The sequence below is a fragment of the Acromyrmex echinatior genome, chromosome 8 (genome assembly GCF_024713525.1).
Source record: "Acromyrmex echinatior isolate Ae372 chromosome 8, ASM2471352v2, whole genome shotgun sequence".
Taxonomy (NCBI): domain Eukaryota; kingdom Metazoa; phylum Arthropoda; class Insecta; order Hymenoptera; family Formicidae; genus Acromyrmex; species Acromyrmex echinatior.
Window position 1 is genome coordinate 2,813,097 of NC_141859.1, and position 20,054 is coordinate 2,833,150.

General features: G+C 31.6%; 2 protein-coding genes across 9 annotated transcripts in view; one reads left to right on the plus strand and one right to left on the minus strand.

Annotated features, from left to right (window-relative positions):
• LOC147908681 (uncharacterized) overlaps positions 1 to 17,808 on the minus strand; it is a 29,305-nt gene extending 11,497 nt beyond the window's left edge. The window contains exons 1-3 of one of the 2 annotated variants that reach the window (XM_087408670.1): positions 15,671 to 17,808; positions 4,044 to 4,137; positions 2,173 to 2,289 (exon numbers count right to left, since the gene is read on the minus strand). In XM_087408670.1, coding sequence (XP_087264796.1) covers positions 2,173 to 2,260 — 88 coding nt within the window. In that variant the 5' untranslated portion in view covers positions 2,261 to 2,289; positions 4,044 to 4,137; positions 15,671 to 17,808. The remainder of the gene's footprint in view (positions 1 to 2,172; positions 2,290 to 4,043; positions 4,138 to 15,670) is intronic. The other variant, XM_087408671.1, reaches the window with a different exon arrangement.
• The window catches only part of LOC105150141 (uncharacterized), a 208,075-nt gene that overhangs the window by 4,144 nt on the left and 183,877 nt on the right, over positions 1 to 20,054 (plus strand). The window lies entirely within an intron of this gene.

Consider the following 20,054-nt stretch of genomic DNA (forward strand, 5'->3'; position numbering starts at 1 on the left):
TTCCACATAATTTAATGCTTGTTATTTGACTGTCGCTCTTAAAAGCCTTCTTTTGGGCCATTACGATAACGATGGCGAATTTTAAAGTTTTGTCGACGAATTGTAGTTGAGCCAGTGTTCGAACGATGCTTAAAACTTAAGATAACACTTGAATTCGAGATAGGTGACTTTTAATGAAACTATAGCTGCTGAATGTCAGGATATTTTTTTGCTTTTTCGCGTTTCAAAACTTTTATTTTAATTCCGGCAGAATAATATATCTTCTTTGTCTGGCGTAAATATTCTCTGCTTCTCTAAATTATAAATATCACCGTGGAAAAAATAAAATAGACAGAATTTAAAACTCGTGAGATGCTGATGGATAAGCTAACTTTTCTCTTGAAGCTCTTTCTCTCTGCTAGGGAATTTTCCTGGAATATAACAATCCTCGTTTTTTCAATACGGCGAAGTTGAAAAAAAATCATAATTTAAAAGAACATTTTTTAAGCGTGAGAACAGCTTTTTGACACGGTGATATTTAAAATTAACAATGAAGGTTAATGCATAAAGGCTATACATATATAAAGAAAGATGGAAATTTATATATTAAATAATACAAATGAAACGATAAACTCGATAAAAATAATCAATTCTTCATTGAAGTTTACGTAAATTTAATTTCTACTTATGTAATAAAAATGCTCGAGATTTTAACTTTAAAGCTACTGTGATCCCGACGTTCCTGTGAAATTTTCATTCTTATTAATTTTTAGTAGAACATCATTAAAGAATTTGTTATTTGTGGGACATCCTAACTTTTCAATCTTGAATATTTCTCATTCTCTAAATTCTTTGGAGTGGAATCTCCCTTTAAAGAATGAAAATTGAGCCAGTCTCGAAAAAGAGTATAGTTCAGTTTTCAATCTTTAAGAGTGAGATTTTACTCTTTCGAGTGAGATTAACTCTAAAAGTTTTAGGAAGCACGTAATTGTTTCTGAATAATGTAATTGAATCGCGTATTTTGTTAAATTTCAAATTGGGAGAAAATATCACATTTTCAACTTTAATTTTTATTTATTTATTTTGTTAATCGGTTCGAGTTGATTTATAGAATCATTGTTCAAAGACAATTCGCGTTGCTCCAATCTTCTTTAAACCTCTATACCAGTCTATGCTCACGAAAGTCGATAAGTCATCTCAAAACGATATTCCACAACTTGGAGAAAATCCAATCGCGAGTAGGTACTCGAGATTGAGGCGACATAGAAATTATTTGTAAATTAGGAGAGGATGGCCTTACTGCAGTTGGCCCAGGTCAATATTTTCGTTTTTCCATTACGTCCGGTAAACATTAGCGCAATTCTGGTTGCATTATTGATTTCGCCAACAATTTCATATGCCGCTGCCAAAAGTGCGCCGTGTATTTGATCATTTATGTCGGAATTCATATATCATGCGATTGAACGTTGTGTGACGTTATAGTGGCGTAATAGAATCAAAACTCGGTTCGCATTCGAATATTGCATATATTTGATAAAAATATATTTGAAACATTTATGTAAAAAAGTAGTAAAAAATAATTATTCTCTCTTTCTCATATAATAATCGTGCAGAATACATTGGAATCATAATGTTTTGTGTAAACAAAGCACATTGATATAATCATTACAGCCAAGCTTTTTTTTTTAACAAAAACGAAAGTAATATTTCAAACGATAGCCAATCATTTTGGATAAGCGATTTCGTTATGTATCTTATATAAAACATAATAAGAAATAATTTCAACGTGTCAAAAACCGTGAGAAATAGTAACATTAATACACACATTTTTTTTTTCTACACGAAAGGACTTTAATTCACTTTTAGAAAAGAAAATAATTCGTTATTAAAAAACCAACTTATTTTTGCAATTCATAAACATAAAATAAATTATACCAAGGTTGTGAAAAATGATGTGCCGTGATTCCTATAACATTGTAGCACGGAAATAATACACGTATAGGAAGAAAAGTCCTCTCGGCTTATTACAGAATTACGCCACTGATTGCCATTACATTATATACACCACACAATCATACCGAAGCAATTTTTGTAACTTATTTACATCAATATTTATAGCTTATGTATATAATGAATTTATATATAGTCATAACATCAAAAATTGCTTTGGTGCTAATGTGGTCTTATATATACCTAAGGGAATGATATCCACATCCATATTACCATTGTAGTGAGAGCTATATATCCCAACTTTACCCGCGACTCGTCCACCAACCGGCATGTTTATAGTTTTTCTTCACGGTTTGTCACCTGAAAGAGAAATTTTCCGACTTTATTGCGGGCAGAGTAGAGTCTTAAAACTCAAGCCTAATGCACAATTGGAAAGCACAGGCAATAGGAACAAGGAAAAACAGATTTTAAAAATTGTGTATTCTGATACATATGATTTCTAATAGCTTGAAATTTGTTTTTCCTCTGTTCCTAGTACCTATTTTTCAATTGTGTCTCAGACTTAAAGACTACAAGCATGATAACATTGTATTTCCCCTTTCTTCTTCTTCACATTTCCACTTTTCTTCAGCACCTTTTTCTTATTATTATAAATCTTATTAATTTCTTCACAAAAATAAAATAATTTCTTTACAAAGATATTTTTCATCATCAGTTTATTAGTATATGATCTGCCAAAACATAAATTTTGTTCCTCAGTTTATTAAATTAATTAAATTGAGAATATTGAAATACCCTCTACGCTTCAATACAGACTCTATGTTATTTATTCAATTAATTATACATTCTCAATTAATTAATTAAATTATATAATTCATTTTTCTAAAAGGTCTTATAAATAATGTAACTCCTTGATGTTTTTCAAAATTTTGTACTTTATAAATTGAAATGAAAAATATTCTCTACGTTAGATATTACGACATATCTCGTAGAAATTGCATTATGTATACATGTGTAACTGTAACTATTCTAACTACAAGAATACATAAAATGTAGAAATGACAGTAACTGCATCCATATAATATTTTAAAATTCCAATTTTATCGATAACAATATTGCAGTCATTAAATATTCGTTTCGCATACTTCGGCGCCATTCAGCTTCATTTTGATGGACGAATCGAGCGGAAGCCACGAAGTGACGAGTTCCGGAACGAAGCATTTTTACGAGTTGATTTTTTTTCTATTTAATATCGGATTTTTCCGACTGAGAAATTACGAAATCTTTTCAATTGGCATACATGATAATAATATCATTTGAAGAAAATTCTAGTTATATGTATAAATATATGCATTCTGTATCGAAGAGAAAAATTTACTATTTTATTATAAATTTAGCTTAAATTTTTTACTATAAATGTAAATATAATATAATTTAAAATATAATATAAAGTAATAATGACAATTGCTCGATATTTTTCTAAAAACAAGAAGAAAAATTAATATATTTGTTTGATAAATATAATGCACGTATCTTTGAAGTTTCTCTTTCTAAAAATATTTTGGAATTATAATTATATTTTGCAGTTAAAATCAAGCTCTTTATGATTTTTCTTATTATGCAAAAAATGTGTAACTGTATACACTATTTTTAATTGCATATTTAGACGACTACACAGAGATAAATTAGAAATAATAAATTTTTCTAAATCTGATATTTTCATTTTTCTTTATTTATTGCTTACGACCGTTTTATTTATTTCTACTCAAGAGAGAAATATATTAAAGAACGTGCATCATTTGCATAGATTATTTTTTATTGTTTTTTCGCAACTGGTTGATGCCATCATACGCACAAAAGTATGAAAAGATATAAATCAAGGATGAAGAGATTTCTTGATTTCTTTTGAATTTCTGATATCATCTTCGATTTCTTCACTGCGTTGCTAAAAGGCTCTTTTCAAAATGGCAAAATTGCGGTCCTGAAGCGACGTCAGCGTCGATCAAAGAATTTGCTTGTTAACCGTACTGATAAAAGTAAGTTTGCTATGTGGGAGGAAGCAAGGGGTTCGTCATCCTTGTGTTTTTCATACAAAAACATTGATGTGTAAGTACCTCAGAGATTCGGAAATAGGGTACTTTACGCGCATCTCTTCCACTCCGCCTAATCGCCAAACATTTTCTCTCTCGCGATCCGCATTCGGCCAAGCTGAAAAAACAATTATTATATATTACAATAATGCTTCATATAATATTTAATTATTATTATAATAATTTATTTACTTTATTTTATTATATATATTATTTTTATTATATTAATTATTTATAATTTTTGTGACTTTCTTTATATGTTACTGCGAGCAAAAAAATAAAAATTTGCAGTCTAACGCTTTTCAACTAATAAAGTTTTAAACTTAATAAAGTTAAAAAGCCTCCGAAGTTGTTTATAGAATTGTGTGGACGTTTTACTTTAATATTAATTTTGAATTTGCTTTTTGAATGGAACGAGAAAGGCGACATAACAGTGAGAATTATAACAATTATTTAGATAAAACATAATTATTATTCTAGTGCTTCTATTGTATAATGCGCTTATTATTATGCAACGGTTGCATTATGTCATTTTAATTAATATTTATGCGTGTATGTATAATTAATTGCCTTATGTATATGTAAATGTATACGTATATGTAAATATAACATTTAAATGATAAATTATAACTTTTTATTATATAAAAGAGCATATCACACATAAAAGTTCTTTATTATGTTAATATAATGGAAGAGAGAAAGAGAACAAGTTTGAGAAGAATAATACTTATATATGTGACTCTACATTTTGCTTTTGTATAAAATTAGAATTCTCATTTGTACTGTAAAAATTTTTTCTTCGCTTATAATGAAATTTATCACTTTTCTGATCTAAAGAGTAAAGAATAAAGCGGAAGATGTGATCAAGCGTTCTAATACAATCTCGTGTTCTTTCAAGCCGAACACTTCTTTAAGCTCGCCAAAAGCTGCTTCACGGAGTAAAAAGATTATTGTTGATGATTCCTCGATTTGTGATCCTCATGATACAAGATTCTGTAAACATAGACTTTTTTATTTTGTCAGTTGAAAATCTAGATTGTAGAAACTTTTATCTTCTTGCTAACAGCAACATAGAGAAAATTACAAGAATTATACATAGATATTGATATAAAAAAATTATATATATATATATATATATATATATATATATATAAAGCAATATAAAAACTATAATCAAAATGAATACATAATAGTATTACATAATAGTAATTAAAATATTTATGATTAAACAGATCATTTTCGCAATTCAGCTTTAAATTGTTTTAGGAATTATTTAATAATAAAAAAATATTTGTGTAAACATATAATAAAAGAGGACTTCTCTTCGGAATACTTTTTTCACGGTTCTACAAATTTTAGTGACGAAAATTCATACGGAAACTGCAATTATACGTGGATCGGTTGAAAAATAATGAACAATCGCTCGTAAACGAAAAGAGATATTCTAAAACAAAAAAAGGCATAAAAGTACATTTTATTGGCTATAAGAATGTACCATTACTTTTCAACGTAGTCACCATTTTTTATCCAAACATTTCTCCCAACGGTGAATCAGTTTCCTCAATGAAGAATTCCGGCGATATTTTCTTGATTCACGACTTCATTATGTTCTTCAATTCATCATCCGAAAAATGAATTTTAGTAACCCTCATCGTCATTTACAAACCGTTTATAGTGATGAAACTGTTGATTGAGATACTGTGAATGCTATGTGTGCAATAAATTTTCGTGCATCGGAAGCTGACGGATTTAATGTCCCGCGATATTTATTTTTCTCTATATTTAAAGAAAGACCTTATAAGGGCATTTTATTTTATCACGGATAATGAAGTGAAGGACGTAGTGAAGTCGTGGATTTCGAGGAAAGACCGTCGGAATTCTTCACTGACTGGATGAGGAAACTGATTTACCGTTGGGAGAAACGTGTAGCTGTAAATAGTAACTACGTTGAAAAATAATGGTATGTTCTTGTAGTCAATAAAATACACTTTCATGTTTTTTTTTCGTTTCGTTCGAGTATTTCTTTCTGTATGTGGGTGTTTCCACGTGCCACTATCCATTCCTTTTCAACCGACCTACGTATGCTCAATGCCTATAAATATCCACAGCCTGAAAATAGAGAAAAAAAAACAACAATATTTTCTAATCTTTTATACTTGCTATTTATAGCGACTTTTTAATGAGCATTTTGCAAATTATTTCTTGTTTCGTTTGGAATTAGATATTTCTGACGTTTAACTAGCATAAACATCTTCGGTATTTCAGCTTCAAATTCTAGAATCCGAGATTCGCTTCGAAATGGCTGTGCTATTCCAGAATTCAAGTTTCGGCGAACATGCTCCTGAATTCAAAGCGCTCTTTTGCGTTAAATATGTAACTTTGCGTGCTCGACCCTCGAAATCTGATGACATCGCAGTGCGATTATTCCCAGAGCGCTTCTTAATAACGCTCTTCGCTTAAGTGAGATCAACAAGTTAGTTTCGTTACACGTCGCGTACACGCTTCGCTCAAGAGTGGTCCATTGTTTTGCACAATTAAAATGAGTCCCGTCGGCACACTAGACCAGTATTCACGAGCTGTCCGACTAGGAACATGTAGGGACAGAAAGCTTTTGTCTTGTAGAGCGTTTTGTGCGATGACCACTACTATCGTCGAACAAGCAGTTGCGTGCTGCAGTTCTATATCCGATCTGGTGTCACGCTTCGACGCATTTGCAATTAGGCGCGATGACATCCGCGTGCTCGTGGTTTATTAATTAATGATGGCGGTATTGTTTCTGGAAAGTGTGGTGCGTATTTAGCGGTGCAGTCGGCCGCGATGAAATTGCGAGTCTGGAGGTCTCTGCGACAGCATCGAGAATTGCATCGAACGTGAACGCTGTTATCGCTTGACGTACACGAGTGACTCAAGTTTACATGTTTGATTGTCTGTGAATATTAATAGTAGAGTCATTGAAACGTTCGAGCGAGTAATTATCAATAAGATCAAATATGGTTCAACGTTATACAGCTAGGATTTGCGAATTTATAATTTCAGAGAGTAGGGAAAAAATTATATTACATATTTATGGTTATATTTACATTGCATATTAAATATTATGAAAATGATTTTAATAAAATTTTTGTCATATTCTTAACTTTAATACTTTTAATAATATTTTTTAATTATTCTTTTATCTTCTTAAGTCTTATTAGCATTTATTAGACAAACATCTTTTGCTCGGAACAATTTCAAGTTGATTATTATTTTGTGCTTAATGCGAAGTTAGTTATTGAAACAGCGACCGCTCTAATTAGCAAAATTAGTGAAACTCCATTGCTTGAGGCTACAACTATAATAGTTTCTGCATCTGCGGAGTTTGTACGTAGCTTACCGCGACGAGATGATAAGAAACTGTAATATTTTGGTTTCGGAAAATGGAGACAGTACCGCTTGTAATATTGCACAAAATAGCTATAATATTTCGTTGAATATTTATCACCATATCGTAGCATTTATGCTTTTAAAACTATGTTAACGATTGCGCATAAATGGAGATCTTGTATTAAATTTTTCGCGTATTATTCCATTTACAAAAGAAACATTTTCGTAAGCGGACAGCATTCGCTAACTATCCATTTGCAAATGTCGAAACGCAACATTTAAATATCATTACAAGAATAAATATATGCTAATTAACAACTTAAAGCGGGAAAACATGTTTTTGAAGTTCAAACGGATTCGATTAACTTAAACAGTATTTCTCTTCGTGTGCCAAAGCATTTGCCCTGGATTTATTTTGTATCTTGGTTACTGTTATCAAAGGCTTCTCGGTAACTATAACGTTGTTATTACTAAGCTCTGCCACATTTATCCTTTGCAATCATTGCTTTATACATATGACTGCATTTTACGCTGGATTTTAATTATAATTGCATAAGTTCCAAAATGAATTTCTACAATTTTATATAATTGAAGAGCCGTTTGAATAACGTTTCCATATAGTGTTCATAGAGTAACAATTGCTCTTCTTAACTCTTGATACGATTCCTGTGGCATTTAATTATTGTTATATAAATATCAGATGTATAAAGTCACTTCATACTTATATCTTGAAATAAATAATGTTTGCAAAAGAAAGAGAGTATATAATAAACAGCATGACAGCGTTACATTTTTTAGGACAATTTAACAGTTGTGCTGTTTTTAATTATGCGGCGGTGTATAGTTTATAAACATTTTCTAAGTATTTTGAGAATATTATTAAGATAGAGACGGTGAGGATCTTTGTTTCTGCAAAGGCGCACGTTGTTTGTGAGTGAAGTACGCAGTTGTCTTGACGCGACGGAGGATGAAAGCTTTTGTTTGCCGCTTGCTGCGTGCCCTCCCTAATGCAATCGACATGCAAAGCGCCTGGTGTTATTGTTCCTCTCGTCAGCGTCATTGTCATTGATGAACAGCGTTGCTATTCATAATTCCCATTAGCATGCACCATATCTGCTTCTGTGCGATTGACTACTGAGCGCGACACCAAAATCCCGCGATTTTGCGTCGCGTTAATTTACGCTTAATTTTCTAGCAAACACAAACTGAAGCAATTTTGAAAAATTGAATTGAAAAGTTCATTCTATTTTATAATAAAATTATAATACACACATACACACACACACACACACACACACACACACATTTTTAGAAAAATTAATTAAAATTTCGTATTTGTTTGAAAAAATACGTTATAAGATATACGCGAAAGTAAAATTCAATACGTAATAAAAATTACTTTTTCAATACGTAATAAAAAACATTGTTTGAAATACACAAGATAAAAAATATCACTTTAATCAAAATCAGCAAGCAAAAAAGGGCAAATAAAATATTGAGCATTGTTTTCCATGCTGACTCTCATTGCGCTTTTTTACTTAATTGTTGATTTTAAAATTTTAAAAGTTCGTTTTTATTTGTAAATTTTAGAATTTTCATATCAGAATATTTCACATTTTTTTGTACGTTTTATTTCAAATAAGAGAAAACAAATAAGATGTTTTAAATGTTTTTTTTTATTTATTCATTTTTACGTTTATTCATTTTAATGTAGAATTGTAGAGGAAAGAAGACTATATATATTATAATAAATGGGAATAAGTAGGAATCATGGAATATCGCGATACTTGTTTTGTATTTGTCTTATTTTGAGAACAATCGTCAAAATTACTTTTTCAGAGTCTGTTTAGATATCATAACATGGCGTAAAACTGCCGCCGTAAAAGCTTTTGCAGGTAGCAAACAGTTTCACAGTTGTGTATTCTGTATGTAATTTTGAGAAAAATATATTGATATTAATTTCACACAGTTTAGCTTGGAGGCTTGGATGATTTTCAAATGATATAATTGATTGAACTGAATTTGATAACGAAATGCATGTATCTGACGTGTAAAAGTTATAGTATATACCAGTTAGTGGTTATTTCACATCTCTCCTTCTATTTCATAACCGCAATATTTTTTTTCTTTAGTTTTTTGTAAACTACGCTCACTCCGGAAGAACTTTTAACTTGTAATATAATTAGTATCATCTTATGATTAACAAACTTCCATAAGTAGTTATCTTACATAAATATTAATTGAGTTAATATTATTCATGACACATAAATATTACTGAGTTATTTCAATAAAACAAATTAATAATTTATAATCCTTTCTTTCTATCTTTCAATTAATTATAAAATTTAATTTTGGATTTTATGTTCTAAAGGCAAGTGTACATTATTAGAAGTTCAAATGTTATCTTGTTTTCTATGTTTGTTTCCAATAAATACAACTATTCGATTAAATAATAGAATAAATAAGAAGTTGTTGAAAAGAAATGTGGCTCAATTAATTGCAATCGTTACCACAAATTGTCTAATTCTGTAAATTATCCCATCTGAAACGATCTTTTAAAATTTAATTTGCAGACTATTATGCAAATTTCATAACTCTAGTTAATTAATTCTAATTAATTAATTTCTTTTAAGGACAGAAAGTTGAAAAATTCTCTATAGAGATTACGTCATGTTTTTATTTCCTTCGTAATTAGATTGTACATAAATATGTATTTACCATTTGTATCTAGAATATACTAAATATTTTATGATAATATAAGCCAAGCGGACAAACGAGAATGTAATTGGGTTAATAAAGTTATGTTTAATCTCTCAGTAGATAACCGGCAATACAGTTAATATTATGATGCATGCTTAGATGTGACTCAGTGTGCATAAACAAGATACTCTCGAAGCACGTATTTAAAGCACGTATTTAAAGTTTTGTATTTAAGTGTAAGTAGACAACTTCTCTTTTGCTACAAAGGCACAAGGTTTATAAGATGTAACTATTATTTTGCGAGTAAACTTTCTGAAAATATCGATAAATTTATGCTTGAGATGTCAAATATCAAATTCATGGAGTCTTTTGAAAGTATGGCAACGTTGAGAAAATTAGCATGATCTACACAAAGAGGAGTAATGATGATCTGATATGCATGGTATATTCTGAAAACTGTCCTGGCTTTTTATGAGTTTGAAGACAATTTTATCTTAATAAGCTAAACCAAAACTGTTGAAGATATTAAATTGTAATAATGACATGACATAGCAATTGGAAAATTTCTGTGCTTATACTTTATAATCGATCTCTATCTAACTCATATTTTTTTCTAGAAATGAATTAGTAATTCTCTCGTACTTTTATAATATATGTTAGAAAGGTCACATGTTGTCGAGATTTGATCGTAATTATGGCGTAATTGGAAAATTTCCGTTTATATCAGCCTTCATATTTCTTTTGGAGTGAATTAGCAGTAATTCTCTCAATACTATCATCCATGTTGGACCATTAACGCGGACTACATATACCTACATATACTGATAAAAAACTTTTTCCAATACGGTGTCTGTCATATGTATAAGTGCCACTCGTGGTGTATGCAGAAACCTCAATAATTCGATTCATTTTTACATGGACCTGTTCTGAAACTTCAATGGTTTATGTGCTGGTTTCGCGAATATGTGATATCAAAACCCCAGTGGTATCACAAAATTCGTCACAAAAACTTCGACAAAGAGCTGTAATTTTGCTTGACTGAGAAATTTTTGTGATCAGAATTTATTTTATGTCATGTTAATATTTACTTTAATTTCTAGTTCGATTCGTAGATCGATTTATTGATTCATTATTTCTTTTTTGCAGCCCAAAAATCAATATATACCTTTTATATATATTTTGATTATGTCACTAAAATGCAATGAAATTTAATCTCGATTACGTGATGAAATTGAAATGTCATAGGTAAATTCCAGGATATTTTTTAGTATATGTGAGGGAAAGATGAATAAACTGTTATCCAGGACTGATTTTTAAAAATTTATGAAATATAGGATTTGCGATAAAATTGAACATTTAGCATGACATAGTTTTTAATCTCAAATACAAATAATAATCTATCATTTTATCAGAAGCAAACTGAAATTAAATCATCTGATAATAAATTCTATTACATAAATGCGATTAAAATAATAAGTATCCTGCTAAAGTTGTCCGAACCGTCAAAAAGTCATCTCAGTTAACATTAAGAAAGTTGATAATAAAGTTAGAAATCAGAATATATTAATTATTTTTTGTGTAGATATATCAGTAAGTTTCGAAACATTTATACTCTCGTATAAAACTTATTTGAAAGCATAAATGATTCGCAGTAAGATCGAGTGATATCATGAAAGAAATTCAATTGAAAACAGCGTTATTACTTCTAGAAATGTTAAATTCCTTAAAGAATAATTATTCAAAATAATAAGAGAAACTCTTGACGTCAGAAATCTGTTTACATATTTTCAGTAATTATCTCGTTGGGTGACAGCCACGCCCTATTGACCTTTAATAATTCCCTTTCCTTTTTCGCGGAATATTTATTTTTATCGGTGCACCCGAAGGGGAAAGTTTTACCCGGCCGATGTTGGGCTAAAAATGGTGCAACGTGGCGTCGCTTACGGCGGGTAAGGCCGAATCCACGGATTTGGACAGATCGATGGAAATTCAGAAACGAGGCGTTGTCTCTCTGAGCTCCGAGCAGACGACTTTACCGTGAATACATGCGATGTTATAAGTTGAAATTGTAGGCATATCGTTGACTGATACCGACGAGTCGATCAACCGAGTCGGAAACGCGATTACCCTTCATTTCTCTGTCCACCCATCCCTGCCATTTGCGCGTACTACATTCTCATTAAACAGCTCCACGAGTAACTAACTTGGCGATTTTCGAATGCTCACTGATTCGTATTCTTTCACTTCGATGAACCAAATTTAATCGATTTTATAAAATAAAACTATAATATTTAACTGATTCCATAAAGTGACAATATTTAATTGATTTCCATAAAGCTTCGTGTTATCAAAGATAGAATTATTTATTTGCTAATAAAATGAAATATTACAATATTATTTTCAAATCTATAATAAAATTCTTCAAAGCAAGAAATTTCAAATCTAGAATTAAGTAATTATGAAAAATTTCTTGTTGTGAAAATTATATTTTATTAATATTTTTTAAATTATACTTATTATGTTTTAGTTATCTATATAATTTTTATAAAATAATGTTATGGAGAGAAATTTATGTAATGGAAAAATCTAAAATATTTCCAAAATTACTTCAACATACATTGGATTCTGAAATTCCGGATGTGATATGGCTTTTGCTATAAATGTCGGTCTATCAGAATAGTTGCTAATATCATCTCTGGGGTGATATTCTACGCTCTTTCCGGTTCTCTTTTCCTGGAGTGTTTGAACAGTCTTAACAGGATAAAATGACGATGTCGTATATTAGCCCCAAGATAATCAAGTAAAGTCTTAATCATAAATTTTACTTATTTTGTCGTTTTAAAATTATAATTTGTCTAAAAATTTCTTGCTGTAAAAATTATTTTATTACATACGTTATCGAACAATTATTAACAAGCTTCCTTTGAGATGTGATAAAAAGCGTTTAATCTCAATAATGAAAATACACATAATTTACAAAAAATCATTGATTAATATTGTACTTATTATTAATAATTCGTCGATTATAAATAACTTTTGGGTCTATCAATATGACAACTTCGATAGGAGATGATTAATTGTTTTTGTTATGAGAGGACATATATAAAATATCGATGACATATTGAAAAATTGGCTCGAGCATGATTTTCATTTATGAAAGATAATGAGAAACGAAGTCAAAATCACGTTAAGAGGATATCTCTTGATCATTGAAAAGAAGTCAAGGTTCCGTCAGATAGATCAATTCATCTTTGATCCGATAGAGGATGAACTGCATTCGCGCCAAGTGGATCGTCCCACTACTTGGTCGGACAAGAGCTTGGCGACTGTGCGCCAAGTAGATCGCGTCGTTTTAGTCAGACAAAGAGAGTACATATATCAGTAGTAGTAGTACGCGTTTTTAATCAAACCTCTTAGCGAAGACTGTTTTAAAGTGTCATTGTAGATACAGTGGTTATTGATCAAATAAATAAAATACATGAATCTATAAATTTGACTTTTAAGAAAGATTTTGATTGATTGTCACCCAAATAATTGTTTCAAATGCAAAATTTTCGTAACTCGTTAATACTGTCCTTTTCTTGTCGCATTATATGAAAATCTCTATTTCATGAAATTTTTTGCCGATTAAAATAATGTATAAATGATGTTCTAGAATGGCTCAGTCCGCTTTGAATTTCATTATCATTCACAATTTTTATAATTCATAAGACGATTTTCATAATTGTACATTCCACTTGTGGATGTAATTGAAATTTAATATTTATGCGTCAGTATAAGAAGGATGTCAGCAACAGAAAAATCAGCACATAAAAGCTCGTTGAAATTAATTTTGCAGTTTCATTTGTTTCGCTTTGTGATAAAACAATACCGCGGTTGCCACATAATTCTGGTTGTCGGAATTATCACGTATTTTAATTCGTGTTCTGTCTCACGGATAAAATATGCATATCCTCCATTGGATTTAGTATGCTCTCATATATCTCATTCTATGACTCAAGATAAAACATAAAATTGTTACGATTTCATTCCGTAACAGTTGAGTATTTTCTTTCCTTATTTCTTTCTTCGTCATAATTTTAATTTTAGGTTAACATTTGCAAGTTTTATTGCATTTTTATTTAATACTATATGTTTTGCCAAGCATTGCTATTTGTATATTTTTATAGCCTGCTATATTTAGGAAATTAATAATATATAGATAAATTAGATGATAGAGAGAAGCTCCTTAGACGTCCTTACATCACATTATCGGACCAGACTAACGGGTGAAGTGATCTATATCTTGGCTGTTTCTCTGATATAAGCCCCGCTTATCAGATAGATACTTGGTGAGTCAAGTCACAAGACGATCACCGAGTTTCCTAACACGTCAAAACATGACATAGTCGAGTATACGTGTAGTATATACTGCTTCAACTAAAATATAATGTAACCTTTATCTACTATTGTCACAAAGATGAAGATTGTTTCTTATATATATATATATGTGTGTGTGTGTGTGTGTGTGTGTGTGTGTGTGTGTGTGTGTGTGTGTATATGTAGAGAGAAAAGGACTATTTCAGAATATTGAAAAATTAAAAAACTAATTTTATATATTAATCACATGTCGAATAAAATGGATTATTGTATTCCGATATATTTTTCTCGTTTTGTTAGATTAGCTATTAATGGACTTGAATATGTAATTTATAATCATTTTCAATTATTTTTTACATTACACTAATAAGGAAAAATAAGGAAAAAAATAACTGTCTTTGCTCGTTTATATAGGCCTTAGTTTTCCCTCATTACACGAGCTACGTTATTATTATTATATTACTTGACATATCTTTAAAATTTTACCATAGTCCTTAGCGTAGATCTGTAAATAATATAAACTGTAGATGCTGTAAAATAATTTCTAATATCCCATACAGACAATAAAAACATTAGAATTTGAAGTATTTAATCTTTTTCACAATCAGAACATTCATGTCACGTAAAATTATTACACGTGACCTGAGTTTTAGAATTTTCTCTCTATTGTATAGCGAGAGAAATATTGCTAGCGTAAATAATGGATCACAGCAGCAGCAAGATGCAAGCACTGAGGAAATTTTACATAAATGTAAATACCTTTATTAGTACAATCAATGCAGTATCTATACATAAAAGCGGTTATTATAATTTCACATTTAATAGTATTAAAGCCTTCTTATCGCTTTAAGTTTTTTACAATTTGGCGATTCTATTAAAAGAAAAGTTTATAACTAGGACTAATGAATTAGATGTGAGAAGTAATTGCAATGTAAGATTTAGAAATTCATTAAATCAATATTTTTACGAAATCCAATATCGATAGTTTCAATGACCTCATATGAACCGGCAGCGTGACCCGGGAATACCTGGGAATACCTCTCACGGCGCGGCGTAGTGTATGCGAATAATTAACGCTTCGCAAGACCGATCATCTTGTCCCAGTTACTAATTCAATATCGCCGAGATTTAACGTATAGGATCACAACGTTATCGTCATGAATCGATTGCAACCCTGGATATTCATCCGTGACGTTTACTACTATGCAAGGGATGAGAGAATAACGAACCATTTCGGTTGCCCAAACGCGGGAGACGAGCTCTGGCAGGGTTTGAGATCGCTGGCTCGAGTAATGTTTCTTGAGACAAATTCTTGCGTGTTTAGGCAACTCGGTCAGTAACCGGACGATTTTCAACCAGTAAGACGAGCGGAATGTGGCGTGCCACGAGGTGTTGGGTCACGATATAGTGGTCCAGCCGACGACGACGCGACGTAAATCTCTACGTGGTTGACGCGAGTTGAACGCGATCCCGACTGAACGCCCCGGTGCCGCGCGATCCCGTTGCTCCGACGACGGCGCCCGAAGCTGAACGGGCAACGTAGATAGGGTGGCTGCCGAGCGACTGCTACGGGGTGTGATAGAGAAACCACGAGAGAGGGACACTATGAGAGTTCCAGTGGTAGGGACGAATGTGTTCGGGGAGAGAGAAAATTATTGGCTGGCAGAAGGGAGCAGCGAAGGAGAGAAGTGGTCCATGGCGAGGAGAAGGGTAGCAAAGTGGGGAAGGTGCGTGAAGGGATGGTAGGAGCGAGGAGAGAGGAAATGTGCGTAAGCGAGGGTGAACGGCAATGGCGGAGGACAGATAATTATTAATGACATTTTTGACATTAATAAATTGGAAAGGATTCTCATACGCTTTTAATGAATTAAAAGAAGCTTTAGCTTCTTTTACAACAGCGAACGAAAATGTATATCTCTTTAAGTTCTTATCACTCTAAAACTGCTAAATTAAGTTTTCTCTGAAACTTCTTTCGCAGAATAAAAATTTTTCCAGTTGCAGTTTTAAATTTCATAATCTTCTTGACTAAATCGCTAAATTGTTCAATGAATTTTGAAAAACTAATTACGCGATACATATAGCTGAACTTACATACTATTTTGTACATTTACAATTCAATATCCACGCCTATGGAGAGTGAACGACGACCGAAAGAGAAACAGAATGCGAAGAGAAATGGAATGAACGAAGAGAGATGATGAAAGGAGATGGCAGAGAAAGGGCATTACACACATGTACAGAAGGGAGACGAGAAGAGAGATAAATGGAATGCTAGAAAGAGACAGTAACAGGAAAGCGAGATGCGACTGTTGGCCGGGAGTAAAGGCAGATCAGAGAGAAAGGGACGAGAACAGAAGGAAGGTAACAGAGCAAACTTGTATCCGGCGAATGCTGTGACCGCGAGCAGGATAGAACTAGAAATGCGCATATGAGCGACAAAGGTGCGAAGAATAGAAGAAAAGGAGGGAGGAAGGGGACGAAAAGTCGACGGAGCGCGGTTGAAACAAGGACGAGAATATTTTGATCAAAGAAACAACAAAGATACCGATATGTGGAAAGAAGTCAAGCTAGAGAGAGACTGGAGATATATGAGCTGAGTAATGGAAGGAAAGAGAACGTAAAAGAGAAAAGGATAAGAGAAAGGGATAAAATAAGAAAAAATTGAAATAAAAGAATTATTGAAAGAGCAGATAAAGAAAGATAGTACTGTAGCTAAGCCTTACAAAGATGGATACATTCCAAGCGAGGATTCCAGAGGGAGATCAACACGAAGGCGATTTTTGTGAAATAAGAAGATGGCTCGAGAGAAGAGAGAGGAATATTGAAGTGGGGAAAGATGGAGAGATGAGAGAGACGGAAAACACATGCGAAAGAAAAATTCACATAGGTAGGAAAATGAAAGAGCTCAATGTGAAGGGAAGTCGGGAGAAGATAGCAAAGAGCTCCAGAGAGTAAAAGAGAGGATATATGACACCTTGAAACGATCTAGTGTGAACGAAGGAAATTCGAGAGGAGAGATGAAAAAGAAAATGCAAGAGAGAACAAGAATGATGGACGATGGAAAATACGCGGAGGGTGAAATGACCAGCGCCGAGAGAAGGCGGAAGGAATGGAAACCAAGGGATGAGAGCGAGGGAGATAATGCTCCATCGAGCGGACAGTGGATTATAAAGGGGTGGGTGAACTCATGTCTCGTATGTAGGCAAGAGGTGCTTCATGTTTTTGTTTCTCGTGGGCACTCACTAGGGTGCCCGTGAGTAACGGATTCAAGGGGGGATGCAAGTAAGTATGACCAACGCGAAAAGTATTGGAGCAGGTGAATTAATCGATAGAGCGACGTGAATGAGGGTAGAGAACGTTTTTAGTTTGCCATGGCTGGATTTTGTCGTCAAGATTGATGAAAACAGTTTTTTCTAACGTAAATTTATTTCTTGCTATCCAAAAATATCATTACGTAAGAACAATTAACGTAAATCAGAAAATAAGATTTTAAATAATGACTAATTACAGAGTTCACTTTGTCAATTAAATATACTTGAATACGTACATTAGAAATATATACAATATAAATTTTACTTTCTCATTATATCATATTATATTATATATATATATAAATTTTTTATATATATAAGTATTTTTATATATATAAATATGTAAATAAATATAATTATATAATACTGTAATAAATATTATTACAGTATTATATAATTATATTTACGTTGTTATTATGAAGCACATTAAATAAGTGTATTTAATAAATAGATATATATATATATATATATATATATATATATATATATAAATAGATATATAATAAATAGTATATTAATAAATAGATATAAGTAGATAAGTAGTAGTATTATTTAAATAGATGTTTTAAATAATAACTAGAAGCGTAATAAACCTAATAATCAAAAATTAATCTTTGACTTTATTATACAGTCAATGGTCATATATAGAAATACATTAGATTCCAAAGATTTTTATTGAAATAGTATAATATTTTTTGTTGGGACAGGTAGTTGCATGCGTTTGCTATCTCATGTCAAGATTGTAAAACAAAATCTATCTAACATAAATTCTGTTCCAATTCCATGCTGTTCGTATCACAACAAGGTTCCATCTGTTGGTGCTTTTTATTATGCGCGGAGGGATACAACGGCCTGTAAAACTCGCAATTTGATTCCTAGATTTACGACACGGTTGTATGGCGGATTGAGATCAATGGTAATGCTGACACAGGAAAAATCCTATTAAAAACATTTGCAGTATTAGTGCATACAAGAATTTATTTCCTCTTTATTTATTGATGACATTTAACTATGCAGTATCTCGTGTTTATACATTATTCCGAATGCGTCAGTTGTATCAACGGCATTTAGTATTTACTCACAGATATTAATATAAGACATCGTTCTATTAATTAATATTCATTATCATGAAGATTTCTGGGGGATAAAATATTTGCGATTTATTTTATACTACACGGGATATTTCTTAATTACGTAAATCATCAGTTAAAAATTCTACCCACGTAATCTTTTTTTTCAACAGTTTTGCAAACGCAATTCTAATTTTATTAAACTAGAGAATGTTCTTCATTCGAAGTATGGAATTTCTTCCTTTTATATTATGCAATTATGCACATAACATGCTGGGCGAGTATACGACTTTTCTAGAGCAAAGAGACCTCTAGATACCTCTAACCGTTAGATTGCTTGCGCAGATGAAATTACACTAGCATGAAGGCGAACTTATAATGTCGAACCTTCCTTATCTCTAGAGAATAAAGTCGAGCAAGCCGGTACTGATATTCTAGAATGGTATCTTCTAGTTTCTTCAATCATACATATTTACTTGATATTCAGAATTCGATTTTAAGTTAGTATATTATATATATATATATATATATATGTGTGTGTTGAATAATATAATTTCCTTGCTATGGCTCTCTCTCTCTCTCTCTCTCTCTCTCTCTCTCTCTCTCTCTCTCTCTCTCTATTTCTCTTTCCCTATCTATGTGTGTTCAATAGACTGTGAACACAGGTATACTGCTCAAAGATTGGAGGACGGTCCGCTATAATTTACAAGTTAGTATTAACTAGACGTTACAGCTTTACTTACCACGACAGAGCTTCTAAGGATTAATATAGATGGAGTATAGACCGGATATTAGGTGGTAAAATCGATCGACTCTACTAGGTTGTTAGAGAATATTGTATAAATATATATATAGGTTCAAAGTATAATAATAATTAATTAATTAATAATTAATTAAGATTTATGAAACGAAATAAATTAATTTATTCTTAAATAAATTTATTTGCTACTTAGTTTGCTATTTACAAGATATCGAATATCTCGATATCATTTTTTTAATCTAGAAGCGTACGAAGATAATTTTAAGACACACACTTAAGATATTGTTTGAAAAATTTTTATGAGTAATTGTTAGTAATTATAATAATGGCTCAAGTCAACGAAGTTGATCAATCACGAGAAAAAAGAACTGCGTATCAAACCGTCTGTAACAGAAAGACATACAGCGTACTAAACTTTGTTTACTGAAGTCTTAAGTTATCTAAGAGTTTAAGTAATTTAAGTAACTCCAAC